This window comes from Limanda limanda, chromosome 19 (genome assembly GCF_963576545.1).
Source record: "Limanda limanda chromosome 19, fLimLim1.1, whole genome shotgun sequence".
In the NCBI taxonomy this organism is placed as follows: Eukaryota; Metazoa; Chordata; class Actinopteri; order Pleuronectiformes; family Pleuronectidae; genus Limanda; species Limanda limanda.
The window spans coordinates 8575278-8599557 of record NC_083654.1 but is presented as its reverse complement, the minus strand read 5'-3'; the positions used below and the strand labels follow the sequence as shown (position 1 = coordinate 8599557).

The 24280-nt window shown below is 43.7% G+C and overlaps 1 protein-coding gene across 1 annotated transcript in view; it reads left to right on the top strand.

The window, feature by feature from the left end:
- Positions 1-1238: 1238 nt before the first annotated feature.
- Positions 1239-24280, top strand: part of adgrb2 (adhesion G protein-coupled receptor B2) — a 152190-nt gene continuing 129148 nt past the window's right edge. The window contains exon 1 of the mRNA XM_061092573.1: positions 1239-2127. Within this exon, the coding sequence (XP_060948556.1) occupies positions 1239-2127 (889 nt within the window). The remainder of the gene's footprint in view (positions 2128-24280) is intronic.

Here is a 24280-nt window from a genome sequence, read left to right as displayed (position 1 = left end):
ATATAATATTTGCCGACAGAGAAAAAACTCTTGAGAGACTTAGCTTTCAAATATTTCAGATGTTTTAAATGTTCGAAAGTTACCTCTGCAAAATAACTGTCAATTAGATAAAACATATTTTTGAAGACTGTAAAGTTTTAGAATGTAATTTTTTTGTTGAAAATACTCATTTTAATGTTTTGTGATTTCATACAGCATCTGTATGCATTGTTCTCCTGTGGATTTGTGTTTTTTTGGAGGGGGTCTATATTGGACGGAGTTTTTCGGCACTGGTTTGTTCAGACTTAAAAACAATCCTTTACAGGTGACACGTGACAAATTTATATATTATATTTTTTATTATATTTTCAAATTTCATGAGGCAATCTGTTTAGCCCTCCTTTATTTACTTTAGCCAACTAGCTTCCAACTAGAAGCTGTCATTATTGTGTTGTAACATGTGTGTTGGTTCTTAAGGGCTTCAGTTTTATTACCTGTGAATAATAATCTGGCACAGATAAATACGTGCATAAAAAAGGTTGGTGTTATAAGGCTGTTTTTCAAATGCTGGGTTTGTAGTATTATGATAAGCGATATTGTAAGAAATAAGGTTGTTGGTAATGTGGTGCGAACATTTCCCTTTCTCTGACACACCTTCCTCCAACCACATTTGTGCAGAGCAGTTAGAAAGTCTCAGGTGATGGAGCGACACATGGGCTGAACAAGAATATAATGGGCATTGAAGTACAATGCATATGCTATATATGTTTCTTTATTATTATTTGTCAACATTGTGTGTTCGGTATGAGTCATCCTGACTCTCACTGTGTCGGTGATGGTAATAGTTTAAGCCTTGGGGGAGCTGCTCAGCAGGCGATGCGATGTGTTTGTGTGTGTGTGTCAGCAGGAAAGCACCGAGCAGGCCACTCAATGCCTGTTTCAACAGCCAAGTCAACAAACCTTTTAATCCAACTCAGCATGGTGCTGGTGTTATTGTTTTTGAGAGAGTGTGAGTGTGTAAGAATGAAGAGGAACTGCCATGAAGTTGGTTATGTTGAACTCTGAGTCTAAGAAGAACTGTCCAGCAACATTTTTGTATGTTCTAGACTTTGTATGAGTCTGCTCTCCAAGTTCTTCTTTTGTCTGGGTCGCGTTAAATCTGTCAAGTTGAATTTGAAGATATTCCCTGATGTGTCTAATGTCTGCCCCTCCATCCTCTTTTCTCTCTCTCTCTCTCCCTGCAGGACTAATGTCATAGGATGAACACTGCTGGTGGGGTGTGTCTGTCTGTGCTGTCCTCTCTCCTGGCCGTGGCTGGAGCTCTGGCTGCCGTGTCTGCCCTGGCTCTAGCGCCTCTCTCTGCCCTGGCTGAGTCTGCCTATGGGGCTGCCGATGGCGTCCCCAGCACCGGGGCAGAGGGAGCCCCCCCACCCGTCTCCACAACATGCTCCAGCCTTGTAGCTGGGGTGCTCTACGGGTCTTTCTCCCTACGGGAGCTGTTCCCCTCCAGGGCGCCGGGCTGTTCCTGGTCCCTGGAAAACCCGGATCCCACCAAGTATTCCCTCTACCTCCGCTTCACCCGCCACCCGATCATCTGTCGGACACACTCCCCCATGCTACTCTCCCTCGACCACCATCTATCCAATCAGAGCTGCCCCTTGCATTTACAGTCGGACGCTGCCAGGGATCAGGAAGTCATTAATCTCTGTGGCGGCCAATCCAACTCAGATGGAACTTATTCCTTCTTACAGTTTGATAAAAACTTTGTCCAATTGTGTCTCACAAGACACCCAGCTGCTGATGAGCCTCAGGTAACCAAGGAATTGCTGGAGCTGAGGCTGGTGGAGGTGTTGCTCATTAACAACGAGAACTCCAGTCAGTTTACCTGCGGCGTGCTGTGCCGATGGTTCGAGGAGTGTTTACGCACAGGACACAACGGAGATCGGGAGGTTTCCGACGCGGACGGCTGCGGGATGACCCAGACGGGATGTATCTGTCCGAACCACAACATCATGGCGCCGCCTGTTCCGCTGCTCCCGGAGACGCCCCACAGCTTCAGCAATGGCTCGCTGGTTCCAGATGACTGCTGTGTCACCGAGCTGCATTCCAACGATGCGATCGCGATAGCACCCAGAGATGTCCGACAAGGTAGGACTCTTTTTTTGTGTGAAATAATGAGATGGCGGTGCAGGGCTGCGGTTCCCATTCTCAATGCAAGACACATGAGCACACGTCGGCACAGAGATTATTATTCATGCCCTTTAAGACAACGTGGCATATCACAGATTTCACATGGTAGTTTATATATTCTTCAAAGCCCCAAAGAAGTTTTCATCAAATATCATCCGTTGTGTCCTTGTTGTGTACGCAGCTCGTGATGGCAATTAAACACTGCGGTGAATGTTATCCTGTTGATTTGGCCTTTAATACCACCTCAGTGATGTGGCTTGTCTCTGCTTGACAGAGAATTTGTTATTTGAATTAGGTCTTTGGTGCGTTGGCCTTTAATTAAAAAAAATGAAGCAGTTCAAAGGGAGCCTTTCAAATCTCCCATGAAAAGATTTGTAAATGCCTGACAGAAATTTCGGTCTTGTGATTTATATTTTAGAGATTCCCCCATGTGGCCAAGAGGTGCGGCTCCCACCTGAGACTCCTGTTTACAGGCTGCATATTATCGTGTGTGTGTTTGTCTTGCTGTGTGTGTGTGTGTGTGTGTGTGTGTGTGTGTGTGTGTCTGTGTGTGTGTCTGGTGTATATACCTGAATGTGTGTGTTCGAACCACCCTCTGTGAGGACAAGATCAGATTTTAAACCCATGCGCAGACACATGCTTCGTCAACGAATGAATAGAACAGGGACCGTACAAGCCATAAGCACATCTAAAACATGGGGATATAAATATATATTTATCTGCTCCTTCTGCTTCATAATTCTCTGCAGACAAATGAGGGAGTGACCGTAGAGACACTGCAGTGAGTCTCCTAGTTCACAGATTACATAATGACTTTCTTTGAGGTGGCTTGTAGGCATGTTTGCAGAGTGAACAGCACTAATTAGAGCCCAGTTATTCTTACTGCGAGACTTGGCCCGCCTTCAACAACTCACTGACACACATCGTGAGAGCTCCGGGGAGAGAGCGCGCCGAGAGCCCTTACCTTGCTGACGGGGAGGTTATCGCACTCCGGATTTAATCAGCGGGGGTGAGGGGGGATTTATCATCTAATATACACAGACAGGGAGGGACAGAGGGAGAGACGTGGCATGGGAGGATAGAGGGAGACAGAGGATTTTTTGCCAGTTTGCTCGGATTGGTTTGTTTTTTGCTGAAGACAGAAGCCCGATGGATCGGTGCAGCTCTGCACACTGACCTCACATGTTGATGTGTTTTTTAAATTCACGCCAATTATACCCGGAAGCTCTGTTGGTTTTTCTTTGTCTCACCTCAAAACGCACCGATGTTGTTATTTGTCTGTCACTATGATGTGAATGAGAAGACGTGCGGGCAAGCCTTTTTGCGTGTTTTCTTCAAAACAATTCCCCTATGTCCTAATTACCTTAAAATATCCAAATTAAAGTACACCCAACACTGAGCTTGAATCTTGCAACTTCCCTGTTCACTTCACCATCCCTGATCAAACACAGCAACCTGATTAAATGTCGATTGAAGCTTCTACTTCACAGAGGAGATGAAGAACTGCAGCAGAGGATAACAACGAGAGAAACAGTTAGACTGAACCACTCATCAAATGACCATGGTGTTTTCTACATGTTTTCAAGTGTTTGAGGCTTAACTGGTGCTCTTGTAGATAAGGTCCATCACAATTCACAGAGTTTGTATGGGAGCTCATTGCCATGTGTGTGTATGTGGGTGTGGGCATGTATGTGTGTGTGTGGGTGTGTGGTGCAGGTACAACGATATGTCTTCTGTTTTCTGAAGATACTAATTGAACTAAATAAATTCACACAAATAGCAGTCGGCAAATCATTTACTTAGATTGTATCAGTAAAGGTATTTGCCTCGAAATTAGATTGAGTGTAAAAAAAAAAAAAAATATATATATATTTTTTTTTATCCCCTGTTGCGACTGTAGCCCTGACTAACAATAGTGTATTATAGTGACTGACCTTCACTTCTCTCATTGTATCACTTCTCCTTTGGCAAAGCCCTTATGGCTCCTCTCTTCCCGACGCTGCCGAGGGAGCTTTGTAAAGATACTCATATATATTCATCTTTTTGGGTTATTGCACAGGTACAAATGACCGAATTATACTTAGCATGGCAATTAGGCGACCTTTGGGCGCATCGGTCCTCTGTGCCAGTGGAATCTGTCGATAACAGAGGGGATATAGCGAAAACAAGCCTGTGTTTGTCCTTCATCCTTCCAGGAAGAGGAGAGTGAAATGATCGGAAAAATACAAAAGTACACATCTTAGTGAAGAAATCTTTGTGGACATTATATCAGCACTGGATATGACCCACAGACGTCATGGGTCTTTGTCCATCAAATCTGTAAATGTACGATTTTATGACACTGAACAAATTTGGACCACATATCTATGCAAAACACTGTTTAAAAATATATTGTCTCATTTCCATATAAATTGGGTATGAGGTGCAATGCAAGCGGAATTATGCAATGTAAAACAAGTTTGCTGGTTCCGTTTATTTACTTAGTGCAGGTACATATCACTGGTTTCATTCAGCACAGAGTGACATCACATGCGGGTGATATAAAGATGCTGTTGTTGAGAATAAAACTCTGTTAATGCGCGTTGGATTTTAGGCTTTTCAGCTACTGGAGGAATCTTTTTAATCCTTGCACATGACCTGCAATGCATAAATCAACATAGATCAACGTTCTTACGCCGGAGTGTTTGTATCTCCCCTGCTTGTCATGCAAAAAAAAAATCATGTGATGCGCAGGCAGGCACAGGAACATTCAGCTTTTGAGCTACTGTGACTAAATGTGAGGTCTATCGGGAAGAAGAAGCAGGGAAAAAAAGGGATCCCCTGGTTCTCCGGTCCTCCTCTCCCAGCAGCCATGAGTGGCGTTGACTGCGATGCACCAACAACAAACATACGTGTGTGCATCACTCTGATATTTCAGCATTTTTTATCCCACTACCCGTCCCTCCCATTCTCCAGGAGAAGCTGTTCAGCGTTTTCTCAGCCCAGATTAACAAGTCACAACAAATTCAGCTGATGGTTGATTCCCCACTAAACAATTTTGACTCGCTGGAAAATTACCCAAGCGTAGAAACACACGCAGCTCACACTTTCGTTACCTTGATACAAATTGCGCTGATGCTTATTTACCCAGTTTATTAAACCGAGAGCCTTCACATGCTCCTGTGGACAAGATTCTGCCTGACAGAGATTATAAGCCTCTTCAGAAGGTGTCGTGAGGCTCCTCACAATTTTCTTATCTTTCCTGGAGCTGAAAAATATCCCCCCTTCTCTCCTTCTTTCTTTTATCACTGTCCTGAAAGCGACAGATGCAAGTGAACTGCGCCGATCCCATCTGTGTGAAGAAATGTGACCGAAATGTGGCTCACGTTCTCAACTGCAAGACAGCCACGCATTGTTTTATGCGTTTATGCTCACACTAATAGACTGCAGTGTGAGATAAGACAGACAGACACACACACACACACACACACACACACACACACACACACACACACACACACACACACACACACACACACACACACACATTCACACACACAAATACCCGTGAATGCCTTCGGCTAGGAGACGATAAGAGCCATCAGCAGCAGATTTGCAATACGCTCCTTGTTTGTCAGTGTGTAGAAATGTCAGGGTTTGTGTGTAGCTACACTAATCAAACGGTTGTAATGTACTTCTTTTAGCACGTTACATGCTATGTGCACGTACTTTAGTCAACAACAGTCAGAAGAAGGAGCCTCAATATAAATACCTGAGGTTACACACCTCAGGAAACGTGCTGAGTTTAGAATGATAGAATCTGTAATAGGGTTGAAATGCTGCTTTATGCTGGTTCAAGTGTCAGTAAAGTGGACAGTAAGGAAGACTATATTGTTCCCATTATTCTCAAGATTCAAGTTAGAATAAGGGGGCGGCTTTATTTTCTGTTTATGTGTGATTGATTGTGTTTATTCATATTCATCACTACATACCAGTGAGTAAACACGGCATACTTCAGATAATATTTTTCATTTCATCCATCCATTATCTACACTGCTCACCCAGTTCCCTCGGTGTTAATATAAATAACGTTCAGTTCACCTGAACCCAACGTTTGTCTCTTTGCATCCTACGTGTTATTACACACTGCTCTGTGCAAAAGAACAGCTCTGGCTCCCTTGACAGTCTTATCAGATCTGTCAGGTTCAAGAAACATTGAAGACTTAGAAAAATTAGAATACATGCAATATGTTGCCAAATATTATTATATATTATTATAATATTATATATCTTTTAATATTTCAATCTACTTTTAATGGTAAAATGCTCTTTAACAGTAACTAGTGCAGTGCCCTTTGACATCTCCCCGTTTGCTTGGTGTGTGTTCAGAATTCTTCCTTTGTCCTTAGTGAGTTCTCCTCAAACAGTTTTACAATATATTGTCACTTTTAATTGTTTGTGTGCTGGACGTTGTGACCTGAGCTTTTTACAAACAGTCTATGGTGTAGAGTGAAGTTAAAATAACTTTGTGTTCATCCTACCTGGTTTGTGTGCAGTGAAGTTTTGATGGTCAATGTTTTATGTTGTTCTATCTCAGGGGTCTGTACAAGAAACACAATCATCAGACTTAAGTGTACAACTTTTCAAAATAAAAGCTTCAAGCACTGTGCTTTTGCTTTCACTACTATCAGTGTTGGCATCACTGTGAATGTGTCACCATGATGGATGATGGATGCTTACCTACCCTCTTTCTCCTGGTGATGAGAAGCACGGGGCATAAGGGGTAAGAGCTGATGTCGTGCCCGAGATATGAACCCGGTGACCACTCCACCTTGTCATTTTGGCTCCACCCACCTATAGCGTCTCACCTAATTTGAAAATTCCCTTTATAGATTCATTATACTTCAAGTATATGCTTCTTAAAGCTATCAGCTGTTATTGGCTGCGAAGACGTGCACTGTGGATATCTCATCCTTCATCCTTCACATAGAATGGAGACTCAACCCCATTGTCCTCAATCATTCATCAGTCACTCACAGGAAAATTACACCGTCCTGTATGTGTTGGCTCATCCATCATTCGGCTGCGAGCCACAGTGGCCGTCCCTCTAATTAAATTAGTCGACGCGCTCACATCATAACTTGTGGTCGGACGTGGAAGTTTCCCTTTAGAGTTTGTCAGAGAGTGTGTGTGGTTGGTTTTCACTCTTGAAAAACCTGCAATAACTGGTTTCTCTTGCCACTTGGGGTCAGCAGAAACAAGCTGTGAGTGCACCACTGACACATCATCATCACCGCATCATTAGAGGGTGACCTTTGCTTACAGGACATAAAGGAGCCTGGTTCAAATGAGGCCGCCAGGGTGGTGAGAATGAACCCAAACAGTAAAAGTGTTGTTTCCTTGCATCAAGACTGGAATAAAAGAGGCTGTAAAGCTGCAAAGGGCTGATGGCCACTGCAGGTCAGGTTACTGTGTCTGCGTGGGTTCATCACTTTGACATCACATACAGTCATGTGAGACACTGGTATTATAGAAATAGTTATTCCAGCTACTTTACATGAAGCTTATCAGAAATATATTTTGTGTGCAAATGTTTCATTTTTAAGAAACAACTTTGACTAAACCTATTTATAAATATTACAATCTAATAAAGAAGCAGCTAATTTGAGCTCTGAGGCACTGAAACGTCCCTGAATATTAGATCATCCAACAAATGGCCTCCAAATTGTGTATAATATTATAATAGGCCTATTAGGGCAATTCAAAAAAAATAGCTAAATACAGTTCTGCTTGAGATTTTAACCGCCACCAAGTTTAATTATTTTAAATTATAGTTTATGATAAAGGTAATACACTCAAAATGTGACCTCTTTAGCAAATAACAGGCTTGATCATGTTCTGCTTTCATATTCGCCTTTGTGTGCCGAGCAAGTAAGATGCATGTGGAGTCTGGTTTAGAGCAGTCACAACACATTCAGCTCACGGCTGCAGTATCCACCACCGCAGTGCAAGGACAGAGACACCGTAGTGTTTTAATTCAGCGTTTTTTCAATCTTTGATTTTCAGTTTTTTACTCAGAGTAAGTGAAGTCATTCATCATGCAGCTTGGGTTGTTTTCATTTTTCTAACAGTACACTTGTTCTAGTCTGCTAAATAAATACACTATAATATACTATTATGTTTGTTTGCAATATTGCCCCAGCCTATATGTCATATTGCACTTACAAATAATTCATGTAAAGGAAATACTGCCATCTAAATCTCCATATATTGGCTTTCAGACATGCACTGAACTCCAGATAATCTCCTGAAATTAGCCAGAGGGGCTGTGTGTGGGAATACAGATAGCCGATCGGTCACTGCCATCATTCTCTGCAGTTTCTCCTGCCAGCCCCCCCATTAAAAACTCAGGATAATGTCTGAATAAGACCATGTTTGGCGGATTCACCGCAATCGAGTGTGTGCGTCGATGCCGTTTGTAGCATGCAAAGGGCACACAGCTGGAAAAGAGTGTCATACATGTAGAGGACAGGTAGAAGAGAACATCAGTCAAGAATGTCCTGCTGTGCGCTTTATGTTTGAGAGACAAACTCGGAAGAAAGTCCGGACCTCAATGTGGGGACGTCCTCCGAAGTTCATGTCTCAAAACAGCTTACAATATTCTCCTGTCCCTGGTGATGTCTTGGTGTAAATCATTGTTCCAATACCCAGATGTCACGTTGCCCTTAATGGACGAACTGGACACTTGCCTCAGTCTCTCTCTCTCTCTCTCTTTCTCTCTCTTTCTCTCTCTCTCTCTCTCTCTCTCTCTCGACGTTCACAGCTCCCCCATGGCGTGCTCCCTGAACACACCGAGCAATCACTGGGAAATCTCATTAGCCCAGATGGAGGGTGTGGGTTGTGTTTTATGTGTTAAATCAGGGAGAAGTAGAAAGATAGAAAGAGGGAGGGAGAGAGAGATGGATGGATGATGGAGAAAGAGGGGAACAGAGGAAGAGAGAGAAATCCAGAGAGAGAGAGAGAGAGCGAGAGAGCAGTGGGATTTGGCTGGGACTCACGGGACCAGAACACCCTTTCATTGAGCAGGAGCAAGTGGTCCGTCACTTTCTCACACATGCACACACACACACACACACACACACACACACACAGCTCATCCCCTCCTCACACAACACTATCTGGTAATGAGAGCAGAAAGAAGTGTGTCTGTGTGTGTTTTTGTGTGCGTGTGTGTAGCAGCATGAGAGCGGAGAGGTGTTTACTTTCACACTGTGCAGGCGTACAGTACATACAGGTGTTTTAATAACCCCTTACCTCTACCCAAACACATGCAGGCACAGGGAAACATGTCCACACGCCAACGCTGATGACAAGGAATAATTGAACCCTGTGCAAAAGAGTAGTTGTGCGTTGTTTTTTTTTTACCACTAAAGTTAATCAAGCAAAACTGCATGTGTCCCTCTCTGTGTAGTGCTGTCGGCTCGGGGGTGACTGTGGCAACGGGATTAGTATTCTGCGCTCATGAGCTATGGCTCTCTCTCTCTGAACGGGCTCTGCACTGAGCCCCTTTATGCTCCAGCAAAAGCCCAAACACACACACTGACACACACACATACGCACACACACGCACACACACCTTGTCATTTATAATCTGTCCAGTTTTCCAAACAGATCTCTGCGGATCAGTATGGATCGGCACACAGCACTCTGTTCTGCCCTGGCCATATTTCAGAGGCACTCTTGCACGGGCCAACTTCCTGTTGATGACATTAAAAGTGTCATGAATCAAAATAAAGGGCCAAACGTGTATTGTGCGCCCTCCAATAGAAAGACCTCCTCGTCCAGCTGCATCGTGCACTGGCAACATGTCGCTGGCGAAATTACGTTTTGTTGTTTTTTTTTTTTCTCTCTTGCCAACGGAGAATACATTTGCAGCTTAGGCATGCTCGCTTGACTCCTACATGCTCGACTGTGCCACATACATCAGCACTTACGGTTGTGTTTTACCTCCCACAGCAGCCATCTGCATACAGACTGCTCCGACATGCTGTCTATACCTCCGTGCTGTTTGTGAGACACAAGTGTGAACAAGTAGAGTCGGAGTAAAGTTCAGTTGTAAGATGGATGCTACACTTCTTTGTCCAGCAGAAAAATCGATTCAAACATCCACATCGTTTGGCCAAATCTTTTTTTTTTCAACGTCATAGGAATGTAAAGGTTTTTTTTACGGACGGCTCATCAATTTGTCATTATACAGTTCAACTATTTCTAATATGTTCTGGCTAAAGTAGTTGAGACCTCATTTTCCAAATAGGAAAGTCTGTGGAGCTACATTAATTGGTTGATTAGACTTCTGTCAGTTCATAAAATGTATGTACAACTATGTTATTATTGGATATTCTCGTTGACCTCTTTATTCATCGCTTGCTGTTTGACTTTGGTTTTCATTGCTGTTTGTTTGTCTTTATTCAAGAAGGATTATGTGAAAACTCCTGAATAGATTTTAGAAATTTGGTTGCCAAGTTGGGCCACAGAAAAGCTTATTTAATCTTGGATTGGATTTGATTAAGGATCAAGGATATTATGATTTTTTTTTAAGCAAGATTACACCAAAATATGCTTTACCAAGTTCCCCAGAAATGTTTTGGATATGTGGGACCTCCCCCAAGGAAGAACCCTTTACATTTTGGTGCATATCTAGTGAGTTTTTTTTACCTTTTTCTTACGTTCCAAGATATTTGTTTGACATTTTCACAGATTTCCCATGCAGGGAATAATTCATGGATCTGTAGAAAAATCGGGTATATTCAGGTGACTGATCTCCACACATATAGTTTGCAGTGTGTGCAGTTTGATGCAGCTTGCATGAATCCAAAGGGGACTGTTGGGCCTTGGCAGAGGCAAACTACTTCTACTTCTACTTCTACTGAGTGTTATTATAGTTCCTAAATGTGAGGATTAGAGAAGAACTATGTTATCAACTTTGTCATTCTTTGTGTTGGTTTACACAGATTCCATTATTAGTTGTTTTTTTTAACAGATTGAAGGTTAATACACATATACACTATACTATACAGACCACAGCAGAGAATGGTAGCCATTTCTTTGCACTGAATCTATTACAGATCTCAGGGGATTCGGTTCAGTGGATGAGGGCCTAAGGTTGGCTCTGAACGAGGTCCATCTCTCTCTCTCTGCACCTAATGAAAGTTGTTTGATATTAAGAAGAAAGCAGCAGCCAATCAGATTTGGTTTGCGGGCAGGATATTTTAGAGGGAGAGCGCCAGTTTGGTGCAACACGAGCACGGGGGAGATGAAGTGAAAGAGAGGAAGACGTGGTTGAGGCACCAGTGGGCCAAATTAGCTAACCTCTTGAGACCCCCCTCCCCCCCCGTGTGCCTAACCCACCATGAGAGACTGTGTGCGTGTGGGAGAGGGAGAGAGTGCATATGACGTGTGTGAATGAGTGGATGACAAAAAGCCTCTGAGCTACAGTTTGTCTCATAAGACTCAGGCAGCTCTTAAGTGGTCGTAGAGCAATTTGATGACAATGGAGTATAGGGAGATGTATTGCCCCACCACACACACACACACACACACACACACACACACACACACACACACACACACACACACACACACACACACACACACACACACACACACACACACATACACAGGCACACACGCACACGGACAGTCTATATCACTCTCTGGCCCGTTGAGTCCTATTCAAGCTCCAGTGGCTTCATGTGATCGATTAACTGCAGAAAATAGACGGTCATCCCATAGCGCACCTGTGCCCACGGTCATGTGATACAATCCCCGGAGGCTCGCGTGTGTGTTCGTGTGTGTGTGTGTTTATGTGTGTTCGTGTGTGTGTGTTTGTGTGTGCATCTGTTTGCTAAAGTTCCACTTGCTTGATCATTTCAAATGCTCCCGTGTCAAACTCCAACCATGCACATCTCAACGACAGGTTTGACATTTTGTGTGAATAGCCTCTAAAAACAAAAAAAGCACATACCACAACATTGTTGTTTTGGCATTTGACATTTTGCGTGAACGAGGCATTGACACGCAGTTTGTAACAAAGCATTTGATTTGAGCAGCTGAGTGATCACCTGAATAAAACTCACGGATGATCAGCTCTTGCGTTGCCATTTAAGGTGATTTGAGGATATTTGCTACAGGACAAAAGTCACGGTCATTGGACAATTATAGCTGAGGATTCATCTCTGTGCAGAACCTAATGCTTTCCATGGATTCTCTGTGCGTGTAAGAAACACGTTACGGTGCCTCATCATTGTGTTACCCCACAGGGAGCTACAGAATATAGGCAAACCGATACAGTTAGCGATCAGCTGGTGCACAGAGTGGAGCGTGGAGCACTCACACGAAGGATATTGGCAGATATTTCCCTCAGGAGTCGGTTGAGAATCCTTCACTCACGCTTGCCAGGTGGCCTGAACCACGACTCCAAATGAAAGCTAATACTGCTCTGTAATTATGGGATGTTTGATTGAAAAACTTCATTCAACGTTAAGAGGTGTACGTTTGTTTGTGCTGTGACATTGCAGGTTTAACTGTGAGTGTATATCATTTTTTTTATGGATACAAACAGATTACAGCCAGTGGTTCTAACCAACATATTTTGTATGTGAGTCCCAAGGTTACATTAAACTGTTGAATGCCTTTTCCTTTTTCTCTCATAAATCATCTAAATCAAATAAAGGTCATTTTCCTCCATGTTTGTTTTAAACCATTTGTATCTCAACTTCCACAAAATAACCTCTATATATTTGGCCAAATATTTCTCTCAGCTGCTATAATGTCTAAAGAAACTATACGTAACTCTCAGTACAGGTTGAAAAAAGGAGGTGAACCTCAGGGCGAAAGCAATTACGTTATTAAACATGGATTCCGATCAAATGAACCAGATTGGAGGTCATTTGTAAAGTAGCTTTTACTTACTTTGAAACAAACCTCACAAAACTGAGACCTCAGCAGACCTGTACACGAGGATTGTTGATTTTTTTCTAAAGCAGGGAAGAGTGTAAACGAGTTTAGACGTTCAGTCCACAGTCGGACAAATTGTCAATAAATGCATTGACTGGAATTCGCTCCTGAACCTTGTGCAGGTCTGATCTGCAGCTCACTGAAGCTTCTGTTCGATCCAAGAGTTCACTTACTTTTTCCTCTAGCACTTTGAATATTTAACGTGTTTGTTTCACAAAGACACAGAGGGTTACAACTGTTTGTGCTTTATTAACTTGAGCCCGTTGTGTTGTGTTTACGTGTAACCAGGTGATTCCAAAAGGTCTCTTACTTTTTCTTGATATTAGCTCATAGTATTCAGTCTACAAAGTTATTATCCACTGATAGCCGTGATATAAACATTTCAGAAGGACCGCTCCCCTATGTAAATACGTGTAATACTTTCTATTCTCAGTAAATAGCATGCAAGCTACTTTATAGACGATTGGTTTCGAGTGCATGTGGTCCACTTCTGATTCAGTCCAAGCGTGGAAAAGTGCGCCGGCCTGGCCCATGTGCCACACAGCTGGCCAGCTGAGCCCCCATCGGTTGCTCCGTGGTGCGAGCACGCACATCATACAGCGTGTGTGCATCCCTGATCGAATGTGCTCATGGCCGGCGTGTGCAGAGGGAGATGATCTAACTTTTGCCGGGGCCATCAGGAAGATTTACGGCGGCAGTATAATTACCTCTTGGTCCTGTGCGGTGATTTAGTGTGAGAGGGACCGGTCACCTCTGAGGTGGAATGATATTGAAAGCCCCCGTAGCAGTGGACAACCAGTTATCTAATGGTTTTCTGAAGGTGCTGTAGGTGCAGCTCGCATCCATTTCTCGGAGTGACCTGATGGTTTTGTCAGCGAGAGAGACGCGGAGACACAGACAAGAGGGTGGGGGGGGTTATTGATGCCGAGCAGCGGGCGGTCTGACCGATTGCCCGCCGTTATGTTAATGCATTTCCTTACATCGCGGTATCAAGATTAATTTTTCATGCTGTTGCTGTGGCGCGTTTGGGTTCAACGCTTCAAAACCTGCTTGTTTATGTCGTCCTGCGAGCCGTGTGTGTTTCAATAGCAGCGTGATGGCTTAGAGATGCCCTTCATTTTATGAATTAAGTACTCTTGGTTAGGCACCTCTACTAAGTTCTGTAAGGTCTGGGAACTCTTCTTAGATCACGTCAGGTCTATCCAACTAGATATCACCACCATGGATTGATTCGCCCCAACAATGCACCAGTGCCCTGTTTTAACTAGCCTTATTGGTAGCACATATTAGCAGCATGCAGCATTACTGTTTTTACTTATATTTATTATTATTATTATTTTTTTTTTTTTTCTTGTATTATTTTTTTTTTTTATGTATATATTTTTGTGTCCTCTTATATATATTCTTTACATTGCTCAATTCATGCAAGTGGATGTGCTTGTGTGTGTTTGAGTGGATGTGAGTTAGAGAGTTGAAGGTTAGAGAAGGTGGGATAGTAAGAATGAGCATAAGCATATGTTTCTACAATATTATCTAGGGGTGGGAATTGGCAAAAATGTGACGATTGAATAGTATTGCGATATTTGGGCCACGATTCAATAGTAGTGCGATTCTGCGATATATTGCGATACTGCAAGTATTGCGATTCTGCGATATATTGCGATTCATGTCCCCCATATTATTCAAAGGAAAATAAGACTGCTCAACTGCTCATTGTCTTCTACACATTAAATGAAGTGCAAAAACTAAGAAAGGGTAGTGCAAAAACTTTGTCCTTGAACATTCAGGACACAGGACTTTTGTAATTATTTTCTGAATAGGAGACCTCTCACATGAACTCTGAGCTCCCAGCACATAACTTACATAATTATTTAAATACAATACAGTAACATCAAGCAGACATAATAGAGTAACATATACCTGAGAATAATCATATAAATTCGAGCAAATTAGAGCTTCAATCAAATTGAGAAAAATATACAAATGTGTACAACTAGAGTCCAGTCCAGTTGGCTGCAAGGTCATTACCCAAAATGTTAAATTCATTTGGAAATATTGGCATTTTTTTTCAGAAAAAAAGCTGTAATGTGTATCCTCACCATTTGGCTGTCTGATATGTTATCCTCTCATTTCTTATCTTTGTACATTAAGTCTTGTTTTGAAATTTCTACAAATAAATCATACATAAAAAATAAAAAAAAAAACTCCAAAACCTGCTTGTTTATGTCGTCCTGAGAGCCGTGTGTTTAAATAGCAGCGTGATGTATGGGTGGAGCCATGCTCACTTTCTGGCTGTCGCCCCCCCACCTCCTCTTTACCTGTAAAGATGTCCTTCACGATAAGTGTCACCCCCTAGAAACGTCTCCTGGGGATCTCATTTGTGTTCATCTGGCTTGACGTGAGGGGAATCTGTTTGCCAGACAACCTTACATGATAGACAAGGCTATTTATCCTCATACAGGAAAGTAGGGAGGGGGGGGGGGGGGGGTTCCCAAACATAAACACACATACCATTAAAATGTACGTTTACCCGTAGACGCACAGTCAGAGGTTTGCTCTCTCGTGCAAGCCACCACAATAAACTACTTTCATGTGTGTGTGTTTGTGTGCGTGTGTGTGTGTGTCTGTGTTTTACATACTGTCACAGATGAACACCAAAAAAAACACACAGTCATGAAGTATGAAAGCGTTTTGTTCTCTCCTGCTTCTCCCCTGTTTGTTTGTTTGTTTGAAGATGGTCACTGGGGTGTTCACACACAAACACACATTCTCAAAGAAGCTGTACACAATGCATGCACACACACACATGCCACAGCGGTGTGTCTACGTGTACACACATGCCTTTGCCCATGTCTCTGCATGTACCAGTGTTTGTGTGTGTGTTTGTGTTTGTTTATAGACAATGCCTCTATTGTGTAAAAGTGACAGTAAGAGGGAGTAAGAGCGCTGTGGTCTTCCTCCTGAGGCTTGGTCTCACTGGGTAATGATGACACCCATCGAAATACTGGATTATCATATAGGCCTGCACACATGAACACACACACACACACACACACACACAAATACACACTCCCAAATGAGCACAGAGGGTGTAAATTCACCCACAAGCTTGCAGAGACAATGGTTACTGCGGGAGAATCTGGCAACATAGTGCAGGGAGAACACAATAGGTTGGCATGGAGGTGGACACGTGTGTGTGTGTGTGTGTGTGTGTGTGTGTGTGTGTGTGTGTGCTTGAGAGGGTGTGTGGGCGAGCGAGGAGACATGTGACAGCAGCCTCTTCCAGTGGATACAGTAAACTGCCCACCCCCCCTCCCCAAAAAAAAAGACATCACAGATAAGTGGACGTGTGCGGCTTGACCACCCAGCGACAGTCACATCTTGCCCTTGCGAAGTCAGAGTAGCTGCAAAACAAGCGTGACTCGCTCCCCCTCTGTGCCAACCCCCCCGCCAGCCCCCCCACCCCCCCGCCCGCTCCCTTTTTTGTCAGCGCACATTAGCATCACCAGCCGGTGTGTGGCAATTAAATATATCCCTGGGCAATGAGGCCCTATTTAGAAATCATTACAAGACAAGGAAATGTTGCCCCACGGGTTTAGCTAGAAACACATGGGAGACTGTGTGTGTGTGTGTGTGTGTGTGCGTGTGGGCATGCCCATGCGTGTCCGTCTTTACGTTGGTGCGTTGCTGGCTGCTTGTGTGTGTTCCTTCACCATGCGACATTCTGTTCCACTCATCCATGCCCCCCCCGACAGTCTTCTAAACCTCCTCCCCTCCCTCTCCCCCTCCCTGCCTCCTCCACTACAGGCCAATCCCAGATGATATCATCTGCATGTGGGGAGGCATCGTGATTTATTACAGTATTTAGACGGGATGTGTGTGTGTGTGTGTGTGTGCGTGTGTATGTGTGTGTGTGTGTCCCCGTGCACACCTGGTATTAACATGTTTTTTGTGATGCGATCACAAGTGGATTGGATCTCACTCCCCCGCCCTATATGCAAATAAACACGTCCATCATTTACGCTCGCAACGATGCAATGAATGGAAGGAAGCAGCAAAGAGAAGAAGAAGAAATTAAATGACGACACACGACGTGTTCAAGGCAAAGAATCACTTCTGTTGTTACTGTTGCTAAAGTTTCGGTAAATACGCACAGTCGCACACTAGCTGCTTTGTGTGCATGTGTGGGTGAATCTGCTCAGGTTCAGGATTTGCAGGATTAGTGACCACTCATATGCACACATGCTTATTCTCAAATCAGCTTCCTCCACCTTTCTTCCTTGTGCCACCTGTCTTCTCATAGTGATAATTTCCTTGCAGACCAATCTGAAATCTATAAATAGATTACTTCCCTCACAGCGAGTAGATTTCCGATACGAATCCCGATTCTCTCAGTGTTTCCGTGTTAGGATTTTCTCTGTGTACTCTGACTTTAGTGCCCCTTGCCTGAAGTCAGCTTGGATTGGATCCCGCTCAAACCTCTACTTCCGGGGACCAGAACTAGCTTGTACAGTAAAAGTTTTATTACAAAGAAGTTCACAGATCAGGACTGACTCTAGAAGTCCGGAGACATCCACACCCCAACAATGGAAGCCTGCCTTTGCAGGAGTCAAGCCCACATTATACAGAGAAGTTGTGTCCCAAGGCAAAACAACGTCCCAAATCCCGTGGTTCAGCAGGACATAACTGCATGTGTCCAAGCATATAATGTAAATGAAATGGTGTATCCATAAAGACATGCCTTGTGCTTAAAGACCCATGTTTTATATGTATCCATTAACAGGTCAGAGATCATTACCTAGGGGAGATAACTAACTAAAAATACAAGGAGGAATTACTGAGAATCTAAAGATGAGGGCTATCTATTTAGCAAAATACACTACACCTAAAAAGGATAAAGCATATACTGTAGATGATGGATGGATAAGTATGATTTGCTTAAAACACACAAAAAATAAACTAAAAGTTTTTAAATGTCACTCTTTGCCTCAAATTCCATTTTTCCCATTTTAATTTCGGCTCTTTCCCTCCTTCTTTTCTGCATTTTAGACCAACATGCTCTGCCTAATTGTCTGAGAAACTTTGAGCAATTATCCCATTAGACTTTCAAATAATTGAGAGTCGGCCATTAGAGTGTTATTGCTTTTTTGGGTGGTACATAGAGATTAGCATGTCTAATGTGATGATTGGAGGAGTGAATTTAATCACCGGTATTTCTGCCTAATGTGTCAGAAAGACATTGTCACTGCTGTCATGAGTAGAACCTTTATTCTCGTACACGTACACAAGAAAGAGAGATCTTCTCAGAAAGAGGATGAAAAGCTAACGAGGCTTTAGAAAATGCATATATAATGCTCGTGTAAAACTCCGTCCAGGCACTGACCAGGAATACCGTAAAGGTTTATGACGCCTTTGAACACATTAATATATAAATAACCAGATAAATAAGTGGAGGGAGAGAGAGAAAAAAGAAATCACCTTGCCTTCTTGTACTGCAGGGGACATAAAGCGAGGTATGCTCCCCTGGTCTTGCAGGAAATAAATGCTCTGGGGATTTATCGACACACTGGCTCTTATAAGCCTACTGTCACACTCCAGCAGTTACCCGTGGCGGATTTAAGACTCAGGGAAGAAGCAACACTCTTAGTCTCCATCTCAGTCTCGTTTCCCTTTATTTCGCACACAGCTGCAAGTACGTTTATGCCACTGCGGCCAATTCTCTCTCAAACGTGGTCAAGCGGAGCTGTTCAGGTGTTTCGGACGCAAAGTCGTGTTACAGTCCCTCAATAGGAGAATCCACTCCGTCTGGAATTGCGTATTTGTTTATATGATGGTAAAATATTCATAGAGAAAAACAGCGGTGGAAGCTGTCCACATAATCCCCCTATAAACTGATATCTAAATCCATCCCACGTGTGTGTGCACGCGCAGAAACACCTGCGCACCGGGCGCCACGGGAGGTGACACACTCAAGGACACAATGAAATAAATGAGAGCAGGGAGCGCATGTGTCAAACATCTCGCCCGTGCGCCAAACAGATGCCTCCACACACACACACACACATGCAAGCGCACACGCACGGCCCTCGGACGAATGCTGCGGTTTGGGAGTCGGTATCGATCGACACTCGTCAGCATGTCCTCTATAACAAGCGCTGTCCCCGAAAGCACTGCAGCAAACCTGTCAGGCTGGGAGACGGAAAAATAGAGGGTGAGAGAGGAGGAAATGTGGAGGATCCGGGCAGGCAGGCAGGGGGAGAAGCAGGCTGACAGGAGAGAACCGACAATACGAGTGAGTGACCGCTGAGCAGACAACACATGTTTATTCATGTGGACCAAATCAGTTGTGTTTCCAAATTGAGATAAAAGTTGGGGGTTCTTGCCTGCAAAGCCTGCTTAGAGATTATCAGCCAGGCCAGAGCGGCTGGAACCGAAGGAGCCGGGCCTGATGATAATGATGGAGTGTCCAACCACCCGGCTAACGAGAGCGCCGATCTGCCCCAAGTCTGCCTGCTATGCAAATTTCCCTCACACCAGCGATGAATCAAAGGCGCAGCAAAGCAATGTTTCTCTTTGCAGCACTTTAGCAAAGCCATCATTCACAAAGGGCACGCCAAAGGCACACACACACACACACACACTAGCGCACACACACACACACACAGCGGGAGAGAGCCGGTCCGAACCTCAACACCCGGACAGCACGTCAAACCACTTTTTGTGCTACTGTTAAAAACACAAAAAAACAACAACGACAACCCGAACTCGAGCGGCTGGAATCCAAGCGCACCAGTGTGATTGTGTGTGTGTGTCCTTCAGTGGGTTGTGTCACTTCAGAGCCCGATGGCCTCTAACACCGAGTCGACAATAACAAGGCACCAGAGACAGATTCCTCCAAGTTGATGTTCTTTGGCAGAGAAAACTCAGCGGCAGATTTCTCCTCTCGCCAACTCTCGGAACCTCGCGGCACCCCGGTGTTCCCGCAGCGTGGATTTTTTTTTTTTTTTTAACGCTCGACAAATAAGTTGTGTCTTTGTAGCAGGCATGAAAAGTGGGGCATCATGGAGTTGTGCGGCTTTTAATTGATGGATGGAGCCATAAGTGCACGCACAGATGCGCAGACAGACGCGGGCATTCTCCCTTCACTGTGTGTCCTTCATCCTCCCTTTCTCCCCCTCAGCCCCTCTCTCTCTCTCTCTCTCTCTCTCTCTCTCTCTCTCTCTCTCTCTCTCTCTCTCTCTCTCGCTCTCTCTCTCTCTCTCTCTCTCTCTCTCTCTCTCTCTCTCTCTCTCTCTCTCTCTCTCTCTCTCTCTCTCTCTCTCTCTCTCTCTCTCTCTCTCTCTCTCTCTCTCTCTCTCTCTCTCTCTCTCTCTCTCTCTCAGTCTTCTCATTACCCTGTTGCTCTGTCAGGCCTGTAGGTTCGCCTCTGGGGTGTTGAACTGGCAGAAGTAGCAGTATGACGGTAATCTGCTGGAATTGAAGGTTAGCCGGGCTCACCTTGCGTTTTAAAAGGTGTCACGCGGGCCAAGAGGCAAGACACCCCGGGTTAATTATGTAACACATTTTGTTATATGCATTGTTACATAACACTTTTTTGTTTTCGTCAACTGGATTTATGTCCTAATTTAATGTCAACACAAGGATTTTATTACTTTTATTAGTACACTACTCCATGCAAGCAAACAAACGATAAATACACACTTCTTTTGCATGTTCAAGCCCAGCACACGTCACATCTGTCAAGGCACAAAAATGCAGATGACAAATACCTGCACGCATGTACTTGCATGTCAAACAAGTGCACACACGCACAAACCGGCAGTGACAGGCTTTTAAGCCTTTGTCAGATTAATGGCCACTTTCTCTCGGTGGTCAATAAATGCTTCAGGGAGTTCCCTAAAGGCTGCAGGATAGCTCCCCACGTATCTGTGTGTGTGCGTGTGCGTGTGTGTGTGTGTGTGTGTCTGTGTGCACGCGACCATCTAACAGGCCTCATGGGTCAGCCTGTCACAGCAAAAATGGCTAAGCAGTTGGTAGGCCAGCGGGAAATCAATGCAAGGTGATGAGGCTACTCCATACATGTGTGTGCGTGTGTGCATGTGTGTAAGAGTGTGTGTGTCTTTTTGTGTTTTACGTGTGTTTTGTACCTGAGCTTTTGTGTTTTATGACCCTAATTAAGAGTGAAAAAAAAATAAATGGAACTGAGGCGACTGCGACAAATTGATTCTATCCACCGATTTTAACTTTAAGAGAGCAGAGTTATTTACTCAATTTAGTTTCTAGCTTTCAATTCAAATCTGGATTTTACAAAAAAAAATAAACTAATTTGTCATCTAGTACTGTGGATGTTAGTTAGGGACGGGAATCGGCAGGGACCTCCCGATACGATACTATCACGATACTTAGGTCGCGATACGATATGTATTGCGATTTCTGTGGGTATTGCGATTCTATAAGTATTGCGATTCGATATTACGATTTCCTGGTATTTCTTTTGGTAATACTTGGTACTTTGGTATTATTTGTGGTAATACTGGACCATGGAAAAATGTTGAATCATTCCTTCAAATACAACACAGTCAAATTCACTTTACCAGTTTTATTTCAAATATTAACATTAACTTAATGACTGTCGGGCAGCCAATAGAGAAAATAAATAAAAATGTGCCCTATTATTGTATAGCCCCTGTCAACTGCACACAAACTGACAGATAAAGAAATGTATGCCACTTAGGCTACTTTTAAACAATAAATAAAAGGTAAATTAAATAGAATGAATAAAAATTTACTTAAAATATAAACTTTGAAATAAACAAGAAGATGGCTATTGTTGTTTGCATGTAGCCGATGCAAAGCTAGTGCTTGGGTATGTTTAGATTCTTGTGCAAAAACAAGAGCTGGTCAACATGCTCTGGGGTGATGTTGCTCCCCCAATATATCCCCCCCGTATAAACCAATAAATATGTTTTAAAAAAAAAAAAATCGATTTGGGAGGCAGCATATCGATTTAAAATCGTCATTCACAAGAATCCCGATTTGTAACTTAATCGATTTTTTCCCCCATCCCTAATGTTAGTATAGATTAGTGATGTGTTGTTCGTGAACGATTCGTTCATTTTGAACGAATCCTTACAAGGAGTCGGGAGTAACGAGTCCTCTCAAAGAGAGATTCGTTCATTTTCTCGTGGCTGCGCATCGGGACTGTTGGATAGGCTCAGTCAAGGAAACAGAAATGATTCGTTCATTTCCCGACGAGGTTTTTGGGTACGAGTCTTTGGATCCTTTTTCACGTGACCTGCATAGGCTCAGTACTGGTAGCTAGAGGAAACAAAAAAGATTCGTTCATTTTGACTGGGTCTAACGGGTACGAGTCTTTGGATCCTTTTTCACGTGACCTGCATTGGTTCAGTAGAGGAAACAGAAAGGATTTGTTTACATTGTTCACTTCCGCGTGACTAGGTTTAGTAAGACGTGAATGATATTCGTTCACAAGTTATAATTACAGGTTTCATTAATTTTAACTTTTTTGTACTCTACTTACAGTTTAGTGCAGCGTAATAGTTTGTTATTTTAACTTTTTTGTACTCTACTTACAGTTCAGTGCAGATAGTTTGTTATTTATCTAAACTTTTTTGTACTTTACTTACAGTTCAGTGCAGCGTAATTGTTTGCAGTGATAATTAAATGCTGGTGTGATAATAAATGACCATTCCAAATCATGCAGGAATTTCCCCCCCTCCTTCACACACTCCTTCCCTTGCATTTCTGAGGCCTGCAGGGCTGAGGAGAAGCTAGGATGTGCGTTTGGAGGCACGTGAGCGAGTCCTGATGCGATGTGGAATAGAGATTATTCCCCCCCCCCTTCCACTCAGCGGAGCGATGGAGCTCTCCTCTGCCTGTGAACCCTGGTTGTTTAAACGAGCCCCAGCGGTCCTCATTACCCTTTCCCTGGGCACGCTCGCGCACACACACACACACACGCAGATGCAGGCGCACACTTGGGTGGAATGTACTGCAGCACCCGTAAGATACAAGAAAAGGAGGCAGTTGCACGCATGCAGCTGTTGCCTCTGATGAAGTGTAACAGAGCCGCGGGGGCTGGTTTGCGATAGTTGCCTTGGACAGCTGTCCTGTCCTCTCTCAACTCTTGTGGCTTAGAGGGGTCGTTACGGCGGTGATGGGCCTAACGATGCTCGGACCACCCAAGGGTCGACCCCACGCCGGGAAAAAAAAGAAAGAAAGAAGCATTTTAGAGTTCACACTGACTCCACAATATCACATTTCCATTGATTCCAAGTGCTTAAGTGCAGCAATTTGAGCTCCGCGCACCTTCCAGCTCCGGAGCGTTTAATCGCCGCTTCAGGTGAGCTCCGTTTGCACTCGCCTCCATCCAGTCTCTTCACACACACCCCCCCCCTTACCTTCTTACTTATACGCAGCCACACGCCTCCTCTTCAGGTGGAGAGGGAAGGCGAAGAAAAAACGCGACTCATCTGATATTCCATCTCATCGTCCTATTTTTCTTATTTGTCTCTGTGTTTTCCTTTAACTTATGATCTCCCGCTCCAATGGAGACCACCTATACCGATACTTATTACATGCCTTTACGTGTGTGTGTCTGTTTTAAATGTGTGTGTTTGATATCGAGTGCTGTTTGAAGTGCTGAAGTGAAGTTGCGGCGACTGGGCTCGGCGAGACACTGGTAGAAAACTGGTCCTTGAATGTTTCTGGATGTGCTCGAACACTGCAGCCCCTGAGGTTTTTTTATTTAATTTTTTTCTGTGTGTGTGTGTGAAGCGATTGAAATGCTTTTCTTGATTTGCCCAAACACAAGCTTGATAAAATATACGTGTTGCATCACATTCCCTTTCTTCTGGTACCAATAACTTGAAACGGCTCAGGTTCAAAGGGGGCGACTAAGAACTCCTAGTCAGTTCCAAGATGACTCTAAGATGTTTTATTTCACTGCAGCCTCAACATCCCCCTGAAGGGATTTCATAACTATCTGAAAAGAAGGCTTTTTAAAAAAAAAAAAAAAGATGAGCTCAGTGTTCTTTGTCGCTCGGTGGTGTGTGATCCCTTCAAGACATCCTGGACATTGTTCAACTTCTGTGAC